The sequence below is a fragment of the Microcaecilia unicolor genome, chromosome 3 (assembly GCF_901765095.1).
Source record: "Microcaecilia unicolor chromosome 3, aMicUni1.1, whole genome shotgun sequence".
Taxonomy (NCBI): domain Eukaryota; kingdom Metazoa; phylum Chordata; class Amphibia; order Gymnophiona; family Siphonopidae; genus Microcaecilia; species Microcaecilia unicolor.
In genome coordinates this window covers 332,307,201-332,324,916 of record NC_044033.1, presented here as the reverse complement: position 1 = coordinate 332,324,916, position 17,716 = coordinate 332,307,201, and the positions used below count along the sequence as shown (strand labels likewise).

Sequence of the window (17,716 nt, the reverse complement as noted above, 5' to 3'; positions counted from 1 at the left end):
GATTACAGTTAGTTCAATCCACCGCAGTTAAACGACTCCAGTTTGCCCAGTGCTTTGATCACGTCACCCCCTTCTGTGTTCCGAACACTGGCTTCCTATCTCTGCTCACATTAATTTCAAAATACTCTTACTGATTTAGATTTCCCTTTGCCCCTCTCTATCTCAACAAACTACTCATCCCCTATGTTCCCTCCACTGCCTCAGATCTGCCGACAACAATCCTCTCATGTTACCCCCTCCACCTCTCGTCTGCCTAAGCAACACCCGTGACATTGCCTTGTTACTTCACAAATGCTTTGTCCATGTGAAAAAGACTGTAAACCTAGTTTGGGGAGGGGAGCACTTTGTGTTCTCCACATGAGACTTGTCATTTAGATCAGTGTTTTTGGAATACTGCTTGCCAGTCAGATTTTCAGGATATCCACAATGCATATGCATGATCTTGATTTGCATACACTGCCTCTATTATATGCAGATCTCTTTCATGCATACTCCATTTTGGATATTCTGAAATCCTGACTGGCAAGGGATACCAGCAACATAATGTAACCAAAGACCATACGTAACTGGATATATCTTAATCCTTCCTCTCCCTCTCTAAGGCCCCCCCAATGGTCTTTACCATACATGTACCTCAGTATCACCTTGTTCATACCGGAATCGGTTAACGCCGTTTACAGTACTATGTAAGCCACATTGAGCCTGCAAAAAGGTGGGAAAATGGGGGATACAAATGTAACAAATAAATAAAAATGTCTGTGACTTACAAATGCCAAAAGGTGAAGATGATTCTGTCGCTGTGTGAATACATAGCCCTTCTCGATGTATCATTAAGAAGCACACTGAAAGCTCTATACAAACTGTTTTCCTATCAGAGGAGTTACGCATGAGCTGTGGAGAGCAGCATGCAAACAGAGTTTCTTCTTTATTCATTGCTCTGCTAGAATCTCTTAATTATTATTTCTTGCTTTTCTATTTGGGGAGGGAGAATTTAAAAACTAGAACTTACTCGGTATCCAAATGTTTGGCAGGAACGGCGGAAGCAGCAGCAGAAGGAAATATTGTTGAAAGAGAAGGAGACAGCAGAAAAGATTGCAGCCCGAGCCTTTGCCCAACAGTACCTAGCTGATCTTATACCGTCAGTCTTCAGCAATCTGCGAGACAACGGCTACTTCTATGATCCAATAGAAAGAGGTTTGTTCTTTGTTTTTGGTTTTAGATACAGACCAGAGCTATAAGTCCGTGGTTCTCAAACCTGTCCTGGTGAATCACCAGACAGGTTTTAAGGATGTCCACAATGAATATTTATGGGATAGATCTGCATGCCTACTACTTCCTTTATGTGCACATCCTCACTCATGCATATTCATTAGGGTTAGCCTAAAAACCTGAATGGCTAGTGGTCCCCTAGGTTAGGTTTGAGAATCACTGCTATAAATGACTGCACTGCTGAAATGTACTTTAGGTTCAGATGCTCTACAACTTCCACACCACATTTGCCTGTTTTTTCCTTTACAGTTTATTGCTTATTGTAGATGATATTATGCCTCTAGTGTGTTCTTCCTGCTTATAACATCATCAGACAATGATCAGCACAATGAGCAGGGAAAACAAAACTTGATCCTTACCTTCTATCCTCCCTGCTTGGTAACTAAGGGACGTATTTATCCATGTGGGCTACCATTAAGACGTGTTATGTTACCACTGTCTTGTGCTGTTTTAGCACAGGTCATATTTTATGCAATGAGACCTAGTTACTAATAACTGGGGTTAACAGTAAAATAACACATCTTAACAGTTGCCCACATTAACAGCTTCCCCCCTAATGAGATAAAATGCTTATTTTCACCTAGATATCACAGAGCACGCAGTATGACAAGTCTGGGACAAGAGGGAGCAGCAAGTACAAAAAAAAAACCACGTGTTACTTTTAGCCTTTTATCCTTTGCTATTAAGCTGTTTCGGATAATAATTACAATTCTGGACATTCCATATTCTGTGATCAGTACCGAAAAACACTTGTGCTTTATTCTGCCTTATTAGATATTGAGACCGGATTCATTCCTTGGCTGATGACGGAGATGGAGAAGACCATGGAGAAGTCCATTCTAGGGAGAGCTGTGCTTGATCGTAAGTTGCATGGCTATGGAGCACAGAGCAATGGAGGGAGTGCAAAGCTTTGCCATACAAAATGCCAGCTGGTTAAGCCTTGGTTTTAAAAGGCTGCATTGTATTTCACTCTCAACATTATTTTGTTAAGATCAGGTGGAACCCTTCTGTTGTAACCACCCACATCCTGATGGCAGGAGAAAACAATTTGCCTCAGTCTGTGTCAGAACCTACACAAAATTTAATTAATGTAATATAAGGGACCCTTTTACTAAAGCTTAGCTTGCACTAGTGGACATTAGCTAAGGCTTAATGCTGCATGTCCTATTTTATTCCTATGGGTTCACTTGTTACTTAGCGCAAGCTAATGCCCGTTATTGCAGGCTAAGCTTTAGTAAAAGGGCCCCCCCCCCCCAAGTGTTTATCACTCCTGCTTTTAGCCCTAAGACTGTACAGATCAGGTTACAACAATTAAAAACAAACAATAGTAATTTACAACATACAATATACATATAAACTTAGTTCCCCACCCATTCAAAATCCAAAACTCACAATATTCTCAAAAATCCAAGTTTTAAATTGTCGGCGAAAAGTCATGTAATCAGGCATGCTCTTCATTCCACTGGAAGCTTATTCCAAAGACCTGGTACAGCACCTGAAAAACTGCGATGGAGTTCTTAACCTAAAATCCTTAGACAAATCATGAACATGTCTAGAACGCACTTCTCTAGTAGAAAACAGTCTAAAACTATTTTTCAGTTATGCTGGACCTATCTTGTGCAAGACTTTAAACACCAAACACAAAACTTTAAAAAGAATTCTAGATTCCACTGGTAGCCCATTTTGTAATCATATGGGCCACTACAATCTATATTCTCTGTAACTTCCTAAGGGCTAATTTGGACAAACCCAAATACGAATATTAGTAATCTAGGAAGTAGATATTGTGAAGAATAAAGTCTTAAAAACAAGAATTAACCCCCTAATTCTGTAAAAGTCAGCAAAAATTGCAAGTGCATTTGGGCGCACTCCCAATTTGCTCATGCAGTTTAAATGACAAGCTATTATCGCCAATAACTGGCTTTTTAAAAAGCAATTATTGGCACTAATTAAATTGAACTTTACACACTTAAATTTAGGTGTATGATCCATGCCTAAATTTGCACGCAATTTGAAAAAGGGGGTGCAGAAATGGGAGGATCATGGGCGGAATGGGGACATTCCTAAAATTAACATGTGTTGTTATAGAATAATGGAGATGTGCCGCCTAATGTAAGTGTGGACATTTGCACCATGTTTCAATTGTTGCAAATGGCCGCTCCTAAAGGTAGGCGCAATTCCTGGGCATAAGCACTATTCTATAAACCGTGCCGAACTTTAAGCGCTGCTTATAGAATAGCGCTATTTTCAGCACCATATATATAATTCATCCCTAAGGGCCATAGTTATCAACATGGCCTACCGTTAAGACGTGTTATTTTACCACTATCTCATGCTATTTTAGCACAGGTCCCATTTTATGCAGTGAAACCTAGTTACTAATATAACATGGCTTAATGGTAACTCATATTGATAACTCCCCCTCCCCCAGAAAGTAATTTATTTCTAAAGTTATTTCTGCACATCTAAATTATTTCTTAGAAAATACAGACTGGTGTAAAAATACGTGCAATGACATGATGGTGTGTATTCTGCCGATAAGAATGCAGAAGAATGAAGTTAGTATATGTGCTATAGTTTATATCAATATCAGTCTTCAAAATAGAGAATATAATCACTGAAAAATGTTTCCACTAAATATCTCTAAATAGTGATTAATCCCAGAAGTATCTGTTCAGGAAACGCTCACTATGTTTTTACACATTTTAATTTTAATATTTATTAGCTGAGAGAGTGAGACAAACAGAGAACCTCCCCTGATGAAGCGGTAGTGAAACGGGTTCCCGTTGGGATCGTCCTATCATAAGATTAAGTGTCTCTCTCCCCCCACCCCGCTCAATTGTTGAAAAACGTGTGTTTTCAATTGGACCTGTTCAGGAAATGAGAGATTTATAAAAAAAAATCTTTGAAGAAAAATAAAACCAATATGGAGGTTTTTCAGAGCCAATGATCAAATGTAGCTGGGTGGCGAGCACTATAATATGAAGCTCTCACTAACGCTATTGAAGCTCCAGCAATAACTGAGGCTCTTTTCCTTCCATTAATAAATATTAAAATTAAAATGTGTAAAACATGGTGAGAGTTTCCTGAACAGATACTCCTGGGATTAATCACTATTTAGAGCTATTTAGTGCATATAGATTAGTGCATATAGATCTGTGGCCGTACAATTCTTGAGCAGGTGTAAGGGATCACAGCTATCTTCAAGGTCCATTCTTAGAGTTAGGTGCTTGCTATTTTATAAATGGCACTCAGAGTTGGGCAAAAACAAAAAAGGAGGTGAAACCCTCACGAAACCGTGGAATATAAAACAAAAAGTGAGGCACTCAGAGTTGGGCGCCATTTGTAGAATAGCGTTTGGCACCGGGATCTGATCCCAATTTTAGGCACAACGATTTACACCAGGTAAAACCTGGTGGAAATTCTTATGCCTAAATTATGCACAGATCTCCCGTATTCTATGAAAGTGCACATACATTCCAGTAATGCCCGCGATCCACCCATGTCCCTTCCCTAGCCACACCCCCTTTCTGGATCCCAGCACCTAAAATGTGCATTAGATTTTAATTAATGCAAATTAGTACCCAATTATTGGCACTAATTGGCTTGTTATTCAATTAAATTAGGCACGTATCCAAATTTCCGAATGCAGTTTTTAGCGCCATATATAAATGTAGGTTTTGGTTTTATCCATGGTTAGTCTTTTGCTTCCTCTTAATAAGACATTTGTATCCAATGATGTTGCTCTTCATATTCTCCGTAAAATTTTTCATATATAATTCTAGATTGATTGTCAAACTCTTGTGAGTTGGGGCATAATCTTCCCAATCTGAGAAACTGACTCATCGGCAGCTTTGATATTGTAACATCTTATTCATTTCAGACTACATCAGGGCTTCCCAAATGGAATCTCAAACTTGTAGAAAATGTGGGGGGGGGGGGGGGGAGGATTAGGCGCCAGTGTATGCTGGCATGTCCCCCCATTTGCCACAAGTTTTCTGTGCATGTAATTTTAATATGTTTAGCTTGAATACATGATGAAGTGATATGGTGATAAACTGTTGGTGATGTAATGTCACCAGGCTCTCAGGAAGACCTATACATAGATCACATAAACATGAAGTCTTTCAGTATATGTACTTTGTATGCACCTATCCTTCTGACATCGTGTTTCTGTTTTGTGATTATTTTACAGAGCTGTTAAATGCATTTATTTCTGATACTGTAGCATGTTTGTCCTGTAATCAGGTTTCAATCTGCCATCTCCAAGTTTACCTCATTGATTGTATATATGCTTATATTTGGTCATTTTACTTTTGTTATGCTATTAACAAAATTGTAAGTTTTATGTCAAGCTGTACATGCTATACACTGCCTTGAATGAATCTCTTCATAAAGGCAGGTAATAAATAGCAATAGATAAATTGATGTAGTTTTATAAGAGACATTTTCTGCATGTAAAACATGCTTTACCCATTGAAAAAAGCTTTATAACATTACTCACCCATGTATCCTGGTGTTTAAAATAAATCAGGTGCTATTCACCAATTGTTCATGAGATGGCACTGTAGGAAAGAAAACAAGGGTCCTTGTAGGTCACAGCCTTTCCTTAGAATCGGACCTGAAAGATCAGAAAGCTCTCTCTCTGTGCTTTGTATATCAAAAGCCTGTAACATTCTTCCTTTCTGTGTCAATTTCCTCTGGTATTGACACAGCAGTCAGGCTTCAGTGAAACAATGGAATGTGTCCAGCACCTACAAAGCAGTTACAGACTTTCTTGGGATTTTCTTTAAACAGTGAACTCAAAAGTTAAATAAAATTTTATTTTAAAACAGTTGGCAGGGACAAGTTAATATTAATTACATTGAATAAAGGTAGTCTCAACAGCAACATAAGGGGTAATAGATCCTGTTTCTCCTTACAGTGCTAATTCGTGAAGTGGTTGGAAACAGATTATATACATTCGAGCACCAGGCAAACCAACCAAGCTGAAAAAAATGGGCACAACAGAATGTCAGGTAAGGGCAATTTCTATTCAAGAGGCAAGCAAAAGACCTCTGAGACTTGCAGCCCGATTCTCAGAACTGAAAATGGAATGGGTCAGAAAATTATCTTGCCAAGGCTCAAAGGAAATGGTATGCAAATTATATGCACACTGTTAAAGTGAAAGGAAGGAGGGGAGAATGTGCTTAGCATATGCACAGAAAAAATTTGCGTTAAGCCTAGCTCCTGTGTGCATGCAACAAAGGCAAAACCCGAACATGAAACACACATTGTCATCTGTTTTCTGTGCCTTTAAATATAAGCTTTTCAATTTTTTTTTAAATTGGAAGGCTTATATTTAAATGTAGGAAACAGGCGCCGATTTATGCTTTCACTTTCAGGTTTGCTCAGGCTCACGCACATTTGTTTCTCACTGTTGGCACTTAGGGGCTTCCATGGACTTCCATCTGCATCCAAATTGTATAAAAACCAGTAGATTTTGAAGAAAGAATCATGAGAAATCCTTTATTCAAACACCCTAATGCCTGCTCTGAGCTGGCGTTATGTTTTTACAGCAGTAAGGCAGCTTTATTTTGTGTGCTGTTCTCTGTGGTCCTTTGTTTGTAAAGTTGTTACAGAAGTGACTGTTTCTTCTTCCTGCCTAAGTTAAGGAGAAGTAATCAGCACTTCTGTTGGTCAGAAGTCCCTCAGTGTTTATGCTCTGGCCTCTAATTGAATCTGCTGGAAATCTTTAGTCTCAGAGTGGGAGTATGGAAGATACAGGCCTCTATACTGAGACCCTGTTCAAAGACTGTGAGCAGTTAATTTTCCTGAACTCCCCAGGTACTACTCAGGTAGTGAATAAGTGTTTAGTTAGTTTAATATTGGTTCCTGTTCAATTTGCCTGTTATTGGACACTGGTTATAGATAGGTTTTAGTTTCTTCTACAAAAATAAGCATATATTGTTAATTCAAATTAAAGCACAATATTCAGTTTCAGCTCAAGTGGGAGTTACTTATTACTGAGAGACATTTTAAATCCTTAAACAATGCGACGATCTCAGGGGGGCCGGCGGAGGATGGCGGGAGGCGGAGCTGTGTGGGGAAAGAAAGCGTTGAGAGACAGGAAGGGAGAGGGGCCGAAGCAGGGAGGGGGGCCGAAGCTTTGATTTTTGTTTTCTTTTATTTAATGCTGGCGGAGGAAGCGGGGAGCAGCAGCGGCGACCACGGTTGGGGGGGGGGGGGTGGCAAGGCCGTCCATACAGGACGCTTCTGATGAGCGCCTTTGCCCCTTCCCGATCCACGTGTTTGTGTTTTGGGGGGGGGGGTTTTGGTCTTTTGACGTTTCTGGCATGCGCAGAGCAGCTAGCATAACACTTGGCTGCTCTGCGCATGCTTTAGGAGCCAATTACCGACAGGGATTGATGCATTGTTCTTTACAATACCGCACCAAACATGTGCGACTTGTTTTTTTGGAGCATTGTTCGTTTTTTAAAATTCGGTAATGGCTTTTACGCTTTTGCTTTTTTTACGTTTGGTTGATGCATCTGGGCCAGAATGTTGGCTGGCACCCATATAACTTCCAGGCCAGCAGCTGACCCGGATATTCATTGCCAGACATGGTCCAGCATTGAATAACTGTGCTTAATTCTGCCTGCAAATGTCAGGAGCTTAAAAACTGCTGACCACTGCAGACAATATTGGCCCCATACATTTTGGCTGCATATCAGCTTATACAGCAAAAGGTCGTGCATTGTTCATGCTTTCCAATTTAAACAAAACCATTTATGTGATCAGCACCTTTTGAAATTCAACTCTTTTGAAACAGACACAAAAAGAATTTAATAAAGACATTGATTTTCTCACCTATTATCAGATATAGAGCCTTTCAGCTGAAAAGTTTTACTGCCTCATTACCCCTGTCTATCCTCCACACACTCCTTTTTCAGTGAGCCTTAATGAAGTATTCAAGCAGCCGAAGACATAGATTACTTTGTACTGTTTAAACCCAGTGTAACTGCATTGTTAATCACTGATCTGGTAAGGAAAGAATCTCGTTCAAAATCTAATCACTGGGAAGACAATATTGAATTGGACATTGAATACATAAAGATATATGAAAAAGTTCTTAGCGGAAAGATAGGATAGCAAGTTGTCACTTCTGGGGTGATGTCATCTGACAGAACCTATGCAGAAAAAATGCTCTCTGATCAGAAAAGATCTGGAAGTTAATTGAAAAGTACTATCAAATTGAATCAAGGGAGAGCACCAGATGTGGTGTATTTAGATTTTAGCAAAACCTTTGGCACAGTTCCGCATAAATGACTTATAAATAAAATGAGTGTCGTCTGTATTGGGCCTAAAGTGATTGACTGGGTTAGGAACTGGTTGAGTGGAAGGCGACAGAGGGTAGTAGTAAATGGAGCACACTTTGAGGAAAGGGATGTTACAGTACCAGTGGTGTACTGCAACTACTTGGGTCAGTTCTTTTTAACAATTTTGTAAGCAATATTGCTAATCGGCTATCCACCCCGGTTGCAGGCAGCAAAGGGGTGTGCGGAGCAGGCACATAGCTGTCAGCTCTGCCGGTCCTTCCCCCTCTGCTCACATCTCAGCAGGTCCAAAGCCCTTCACACCCCCCCTACTCTTCCACCCCCTCCCACAATGTCCAATTGTCTGATATCCCTCCCGACCACCCCCCCCCCCCACCGGCACCATGATAATCAGCCCCCCTCTGGGGGTCCTATACAGGTCTTTGGCAGTGCTGCCTGGAATGGCACCAGGATCCAAGATGGCAACCCTGGCAGGATTCAGGATTCCACTTTGGTCTTGGTGAAGGGCTAGTGTAAAGTTACTGGAATATTTTGTTGCAGGTAACTTTAGCCAAGTGTATTCGGTGGCATTTTCACCGGTAAGTCCTCTGAATATATAGGCTAAAGTTAACTAGATAAAATATTCAGTTAACTTTACTACACATTACCCTCAAGGGAGAATGGCCAACAAGATGGTGTGTAGCTTTAAATTTTTGCTTTTTTATCTGTTTCTTAACTCAAGCTGTGGGCAAGCATAAAGGGAAGATTCAAATCTATCCCTTGGACATAGGGTTACCAATGGCTCCAGGTCATGGAGGACAGGCTGAGCCACTCCTGGTTTTGCTTCTAGTGCAATCAGTGGAAGCAAAACCAGGACTGCCTCAGCCTGTCTTCCATGTTCTTGAGCCATCTGGTAACTCTGCTTGGACATGGCAGGAGCTTTGACGCTTACCTGAGCAAAACTCAATTCCATGATTCAGCTGACCGTTGAAGGATTGTAAGGGGAAAGTGATGATGTGAGCCAGATGCTAGTCACAGGAGAGGGGAAGACTTCTTTGAGCCCCGAAGAGCATCATGCCCAGTGTTTCCAGGACTTTCCCCTGAGAATGTTGAACTTTGTGTAGATACTGAAGCCGTGTTGCATAGCTCTGATGAGGGAGCCTCAAGAGTTGCCTCCAGAGTCCAGCAATTGATCACTGGGGCAAGTCTGGCCTATAAGTTTCAAGTTTACATGTTTAATATAATTTACTAGACCACCAACTGGGAATACCATCTAGACGGTTTACAATATATCAAGAGAGAGAGGTAGTGAGTGCACTCAACCAGACAAACAGAGAGTGAGGTAAAAAGGGAGGAATGCCATATATTGAAAGAAAGAAGGGAAGGGAACAAACATTGGGGATACTTTTAGTTCTTCCAGAATGGTAATCGGGTGCTCTATAAAAAAAAAGGGGTGGGAGTCGCTGAAATGCATCCTGAATAAAAAAGTCTTAAGTTCTGACTTGAAAGCCGGTAAAGAGGTTTGTTGTTGTAAGGCGGTAGGTAGAAAGTTCCAAAGCTGGGGACCTTGAACAGAGAAAATGGAGGCACAAGTGTGTTCATGAAGGATGGACAATGAGTAGATTGTGGTCCTGGGCTAGGAAACTGAAACTGAAATCAATCAAGGAGATTCAGCCTTCTCCAAAGTTACAGTTATAGCTCCATTGGATATGGTACACAGGATTTTAAAGAGGTTCTGATCATTCCAAGATTTTTTTTTTACCTGCCAAAACCTTCCAGAGAACTTTATCTCTGGATAGTTTGAATTTTACAAATATATAGAAGCTGTCTGGGGGACATCATTGAGATACATACATACTACTATGATCGTCTCTCCTTTGCCTTAGAGTATGATCAAAATTGGGTTCTTAAACTCTATTACACATATAAGGATGTAACGTTTCTTGGCAATAAGGCATGGATTTTTCAAGATTTGGGTAAACTAGCTCAGAAATGCAAGAAGGGGTTTTCTGCTTCTCAGATCAAGAACCCTATTATTAGGGGCAGGTTTCCTTCTTAGGTTTCCCTGTAAATTTGTGTTGACATTTACTCACCTCCTGTGCACTTATGCCACATAGGTATTTAAACTTCTCTATCATATTTCCCCTCTTCTGCCTTTCTTCCAAAGTATACATATTGAGATCATTAAGTCTGTCCCCATATGCTTTATGACGAAGACCACTGACCATTTTAGAAGCCACCCTCTGGACTGACTCCATCCTGTTTATATTTTTTTGATCCTACAACTGATACCTGTGACCCTCATCTTGGTCACCATCTTATCCTTGGAGTGAACATCTTTTCTCCATCAGTCTGTTGCTCCTAGTTTATTCAATTTCAATACCAGATTATCTCCTTAGAATTTACCCCCATGCTGATTGTCTTATGAGGTGTTTTTTTGGAACAGTTTCTATGGCCCTACTGAAATCTGAATAGAGTTAACCTGCTTTCACCATACTTCCTTAATCTAATCCCCAAGTCATTCAATAGAAGAACCTAATGATATCTAATATCAACTAGCCTTGGTGAATCCATACTACCCTTTCTTTTCCTTTATTAGTAAATCTATTAATTATCCCATTACTGAGATCAGGTTAACTGCATTATTGTTACCAGCATTCTCCCTGGTTTCATTTTGTGTGCAGTTCTGGTTGCCACATCTAAATAATAATAATAATGTCGTAGAGCTAGAAAATGTGCAGAGAAGTGTGACAAAATGGTTAGGCAGATGGAATGGCTCCTGTATGGAGAAAGGCTCAGCAGATTAGGGTGTTTTAGCTTCCAAAATAAATAACTGTGAGCTTTTTTTATTATGGATTTCACAGTTCTAGCAATATGAATTGACCACTGTCAGAGTCAGGATTCTGGGATCAGCGGACTGTTGGACTGATTCAGCTTGCCATTTCTCCTGTTCTCTGAAACTCCTTTTGTTTCTTATATTTATTAGGGATTTACTATTCCGCCTTTCATAAGAAGATATTAAAATGGTTAACAATAAAAATAGAGGGAACCAGAACTCCAGAAATAGACAAGATAGTTTAGTAGCGCAGAGGAGATAGAGAAGAGAATACAGTCATAGCAGATCTGCCCTGTCAGGACAGAATAGCATAATAGCTCAGTGGAGAAGAAAAGAGTATACGCATTGCAGATTCACCCTGCCACATCCTACCTACAATCCATTAAATTCATGTGTGAATAAATGGGTTTTGAGGATTCAGGTCAAAGGAGGAGGAAATACATTCCAGAGAAAACCTACTGCAAAGAAGAATACACTGTGTTGCCTCGATACTAGAATGTTCTTGAAGAGAGCAAAACAGACGAGTGGAATTATATGAGGTAGTCAGGGAGGAGAGAGTGGATGCAGTTTAAAAGGTTTTATAGGCCTGAATCGGAACCTTAAAGTGAATCCTATACAGTAAAGGAAGCGAGTGGTGCTGAGTTAACAAGTTGTCATGACCAAACTGTATTTTGAATGGTGTGGAGACATTTAGAGGCCCATTTTCAAAGCACATGGACTTACAAAGTTTCATATGTTACTATGGAACTTTGTAAGTCTATGTGTTTTGACAATGAGCACCTTAATATCAGCAAGACTAATGCCTTTGTAAACAATGTTGTAATAATCAAGGCATGAGGTTATTAAGGTGTGCATCAGAGTATGTTGGGTACGTTGTCCAGATACAACATAGGGAGCAAATTGCTGTAAGGCATCAGAGCTGGCCTTCATAATAGTAGACACCTGTGTTTCTAAAGAAAGTTCATAGTAGATGATAACACACAGGTATTTGAAAGGATTGACCAAATTTATTAAGTGAAGAGACAAGCAGGACAGGTTTTAGTGATGGGTGAAGAGATCATCCGGTAATCCATGTAGGGTTTAATTGAAGTCAGTTGCACTTCAACCATGCTGCTGCTTTGTCAAGACAATGATTCATTTGTGAGAGATCTGGGCTGTTAAAATCAGTATAGGCAACCAGGAGACTATCATCTATGTAATAAAAAGTGCTGATTCCCTGATCCTGAATTATAGTGGGTGGTGGTCTAAGAATATATTGAACAATAAGAGGACAAGTACAGAACCACCCTGCAGTATGCCGCAGGGCAACTGATGAGTGGAAGATACCAAGGAGCCAGAAGACACAGAGAAGGTAATACCTTATAAGAAAAAGTGAACCACTGAAGAACCTGTCCTGCCAACCCCCATCTCAGTAAGTCCGGAAAGCAAAAGAGTGTAATCCACTCAGTTAAATGTGGCAGAGAGGTTTAAGGAAACTGCCAATGCAACTTTACCATTATCCAAGAGGTTAGTTGTATGGCCTAGTCTAAATCTAGGCTGGCGAGGATGATGAACGCTAGGTGTTCAACATGATCAAAAAACTGAAAGAAGACGACTTATTTTTTAAGTTAAGTGGATAAACAGGATAAATTAGATATAGATTTCTCAGTAGCACTGTGAGCTGCTGATAAATCTTCCTGAAAATCCTAGCATGTGACCCGTTCCAATTACCCTGTCCACTTTCAGCTTTGCAAATTCCATCCAGATCCAGACTTATTTGTTCAATGGGCTTGGATCTACTTTGTATTTGTGTTACTGTCACATAGCTGCAGTTCCTCACCATATCTTTCTATGAACACTGGAAAAAAATGTATTGTTCAGTATTTGTATTTAACCGCAGTCCTCCTCCACACATTCTTGCCCTTTTTCTTTCTGTATTACAACCCCGCCCATACATTTTCTCCTTTGGCTTATCTATCTATATAAACTCTTTGCTTTGCTGACCTATTTACTTGCACTTGTCTGTCTGTATTCTCATGATTATTTCCTCTGTTTAATCATTTTATCTTCCAAATGCACTTTTTTTGAGCACCATAGTAGTCTCTTTGTTTCTAATATAGAGGGCACTTTTAAAAATCCAGTCAGTGATCAGAATTTAGGATATTTTTATGTGGGGGGAGAGGAAGGGAACACAAAACACACACACACACTCTGAGGGTTTCTACTCATAGGTGTTCATAGATTATGAATTTAGGTGTTTTCTTTCAAAATAATTAGATGCTCTTTGAGGATACAAAAAAATCAGTGTTTTTGTTCCACAGGTATTATTGCTGTATACCATTTTTGGCGGAATTAAATATGTATGTTTGTGTCACTCAGGAGGTATAAGAATTCCTTTCTGAGTGGTAGCAATTTCTTTGTTTTCAGCAGGCAGTATTCCTCTAGTGCTTTTTCACTGTTTTGCAGTGTCCCACAGGAATTGATTCTGGCTCCAGCCCTATTTAATCAATATGTAGCCCCTTTGTCTACTCTAAACTCTGGGCCTTAGTAACTATTACTTTTCAGACATAGACCCTGATTGTTGCAGTTTCCAGGTCTTGCTGCATTTGAGTAAGTGGAACCGACATTTCAGCCATCATGTTGCGGCCTTCTTCATGGTATGCTGTGAAGTCTACAGTTTGTCTTTATATATAGTGGGTCTCAAACCTGATTGGCTGGGGTTTTAGGGGGTAGTTTCCTCAGCAAAGAAGGAGATTTTGTCAGGAAAGTCTGTTCACAAATTTGAATTTTTGGTGGGAAAGTTCATTGGCCACAGTTTTAAATTCTAGTGGGAATGAGGCTGTAAGATTCATTGAGATAGACTGCTTGGAAGGGGGAGAAATTTCTGTAGGCCATATTCTAAAACTTTGGGAATATTGCTGCTAACCGGTTAAGTGCCATCTGTTCTCAGGCTCTGCCTAGTTCGGACTACCTCACGTACTAACAAGAAAGTGCAGGAGCAGTTAGTGCTGATATTCATTGGCACTGTCCAGCTAAGTACCGCTGAATATCAGCAGTTAAGCCTCCACAAATGATTTAGTTGAACAGGAAGCTCTTTTTTCTGCCTGGTGAAATCACTTTGAATATTGAGTGGTATGTGTCCACAAATCAAATGTGCAAATGTAATTTGATTGTAAAAAAAATGTCATCAGCATTAATAATTCCATATCATAGAAAATCAATCAGAAATGAGTTCCTTCTGACACTATAAAAATGCTGAAAATCATACAGCTAGCACTGTAAATTCTATGCAGATTTACCAAATGTGTAGCACTTTGATCAGAAAAAATCATGTGTCTGCAACATTTTAAATGTTCCTGATGGCCAACATTATAACGTTTGTATACAAAGACGCCTACTCCCCAGATTCTATATGGCGTAGTGCGTAGCTCAAATTTAATTGTGCGCATGACCAATTTATGTGCGCTACTCAATTGAGTAATGAGCCAATTAGTCATGATAATTGACTGATAACCAATTATCACTAATTGGCAATAATTAGAATTTATGCATGCTTCTTTTTAAGCATTTGCTAAAAAGAGGCGCGCATAAATTTGTAGTCTTGGGAGGACTGTGAGCATGTCCGGAGTATTACTCAAATTTACACACGCTGTTATAGATTTCTGGAGAACATGCCTACATTTAGGTGTGGGTATTTACACTAGGTTTTCAGTGGCATAAATGGCCACGCCTGAATGTAGGTGCATTCTCTGGCCCTATGTACTATTCTATACAACACGCTTAACTTTAGGCACGTTATATAGAATAGCACTACATGCTTTTTTTGGACACACCTAGATTTTAGATGCCATTTACAGAATCTGGAACAATGGAACAAAGTCACTTATCTGCAGGGTTCCTTCCTGAAATGCACTGAGTTCGCAGAGGCTGTGTATGAGTTAGAACACAACTGCAGATCAAGAGTACACCTGAGGCAGGTTAAATGAAACCCAATGTCGATAGGGCTGTATGAACATTTACGACCTTACAAGGAATCTGTAAGCATACTGGACTGTGTGTACTTTTACATGCTTTTAGGATGAGCTTTTTTCATTAAGGTAAATTGGTATGTATCCATATAAGTGGCTTATCAAAATTGTCCTCCGTTTGTCCAGTTATATGGCTTTTATAGGAATGTTCTGAGAGGGATGGTGATGGGGCTATTTAACTATAAAAATTTCAAGTGAGCCTATAAACTGGAAAGTTAATGGGAGGGGGGTAGTTGCTTCAAGGCTGAACTTTGCCTGGGCTGCTGAATACCCATGCATTTGCCCTGGATTACCTAAGCCATAACAGTTCTGCGGCTACAAAGAAAAGATCACAGATGAACCCAAGTTTCAACTCTGATTCTCTCCTCCAATTCTTTCACGTCTCAATTTCTGCCTCTTAATCTTTCTTACATTAACTGCCAACAGAGAAAACAATTCTCAATTATCTTAGCCAGCTTTTCTTATTAACCAGATCACCACAGTCTATAAATAGTTTAATGGAATTGTAAAGTAATTCTACAATGTAGCCGTTAAAAGTCTTTCTGCTAATCTTTCTTCTTTCTGTCTAAGGTTAGTCTAAGTTTATGCAATCAAATTTAGGTTTGTGTGAATTTTTTCGATCTCTTTTGCTCTTGTGATTGTCATGTCTACCTGATGTTGTAGCCTAGTGTTATCAGTAGATAGAACTACTTTCCAGTTACGCATTTTCTTCTACGTCACTTACAGATTAGGATCATTAGCAGTGAGTACTGATAACCAGAGAAATCTCATAGAATACTTTTTAAACATAGATACAGTATGTTGCCTATTACTTAATTAGTTTTGGATCCTTCTCTGAGTGTAGTGGCTCCTAGCTAAATGCAAATGATCATGATAAAAATGCATATGATGGTCTTGAAGTGGGGTGTCTAATCAACAGCCCAGTGTTACTAAGGGGGATCCCAGTAGGCAGGGGAAGGCACATTCTAAAGGCTCTACCTTCCTGACAGTCCTTAATCACCATTCTTTACTCTTGACTTCACTCAGTATAAAGTTCAGATGGTGTCTTTTTCTGAAATATCTCTATTGGTGATTCCCTCCCCCCCCCCCCCCCCCCAAAAAAAAAAATAGAAAAACAGAATAACAAAAATGTAAAGATGAGTAAGTCGAGGGTCTAAATACAAAAGATAAAACTGTGTAATTCTTTTCTTGAACATGAATTTTTTTCATGTCCTCCTTCTCTGTTGCCAAACTGGATAACCTTCTGGTCTTTTCCCCAGCCTTTCAATCAGAGAAGTCTGAATCCTACAGCTCTCTTCCTCTTCTTCCTTAAAGTGATAGATGCCTAGTTTGAACTCGCAGCCAGATGCACAAAGCTTATTAATGTTTGCTTTAGACTGCTTCTAGCGCCTGAAGCCGGAACTACCACGGGGCTCCTGAGCAAGCCTGGCAGTAGGGCCAGTTTTCCGCACACAAACCCGGTGGTAACCCTACCACTGGGTAGTAAAAGGGCCCCAAAATGGGCCAGATTTTGTATAAGGTGCCTACAAAATCCACACGGTAAACATTTCTGGCTAAGCATATTCTATAAGGAGCACCTAGATTTAGGTGCAGTATATAGAATACGCTTAGTTGATACTCCAGCACCTAAAACTACACATCTCCATTTACACTAGCGAAAATATGGCGTAAATACCTGCGTGTAGATTTACGCGCACTGGGCCATATTCTGCAACTATATGTAGAAATTTTGGAATGCCCATTTCCTCACCCATAACCACACCCCTTTCCTTAGCATCCCTCCGGACCGGACCAGGATTGGACTATTGGGTTGTGCCCGCCTACCAGCAGGTGGAGACTGAGAAAAAACTCTGACTCTAGAGAGCCAATAGGAGCCCTGGCCATGTGACCTTAGCCTCAGTATTTTCTCAGTCTCTCAGCAGGTAGGAAGTGAGCCCATTAGTCTCTCTCTCTCTTTTTCTCTATAAGATATTACAGATATATTTATAATACTTCTTCTGTGCCTGGAATCGTAATTAGAGGCTTGACAGGGTTTCTTTTCTTTCTTTGACAGCCTCTGGGGTGTTAAACTCGGGTGTCTCGAGTCCACCCCCCTTCCTCCCCATCTCCCTGGCTTAGCAGGGAAGGGCCGTCCCTTTCTCTGGAAAGGTGTACCGTCTTTGGGAGAGGCAGCCACTTTTAATAGGCAGCTGTTTTTAAAGAATTAAATCAAGTAAAAGAAAATTTAAAAAATTAATTCAAATGAAAGGAATTTAAAGGAAGTAGTTTTTGCTTTCCCCAGTCTTATAACGAGCAGGTAGCTCTTCTGT

The 17,716-nt window shown here is 40.0% G+C and overlaps 1 protein-coding gene across 2 annotated transcripts in view; it reads left to right on the top strand.

The window, feature by feature from the left end:
* The window catches only part of RSPH3 (radial spoke head 3), a 62,576-nt gene that overhangs the window by 22,587 nt on the left and 22,273 nt on the right, over positions 1–17,716 (top strand). For both annotated transcript variants that reach the window (XM_030198427.1, XM_030198428.1), the window contains exons 6-8: positions 1,032–1,194; positions 2,044–2,130; positions 6,194–6,287. In XM_030198427.1, the coding sequence (XP_030054287.1) occupies positions 1,032–1,194; positions 2,044–2,130; positions 6,194–6,261 (318 nt within the window). In that variant the 3' untranslated portion in view covers positions 6,262–6,287. The remainder of the gene's footprint in view (positions 1–1,031; positions 1,195–2,043; positions 2,131–6,193; positions 6,288–17,716) is intronic.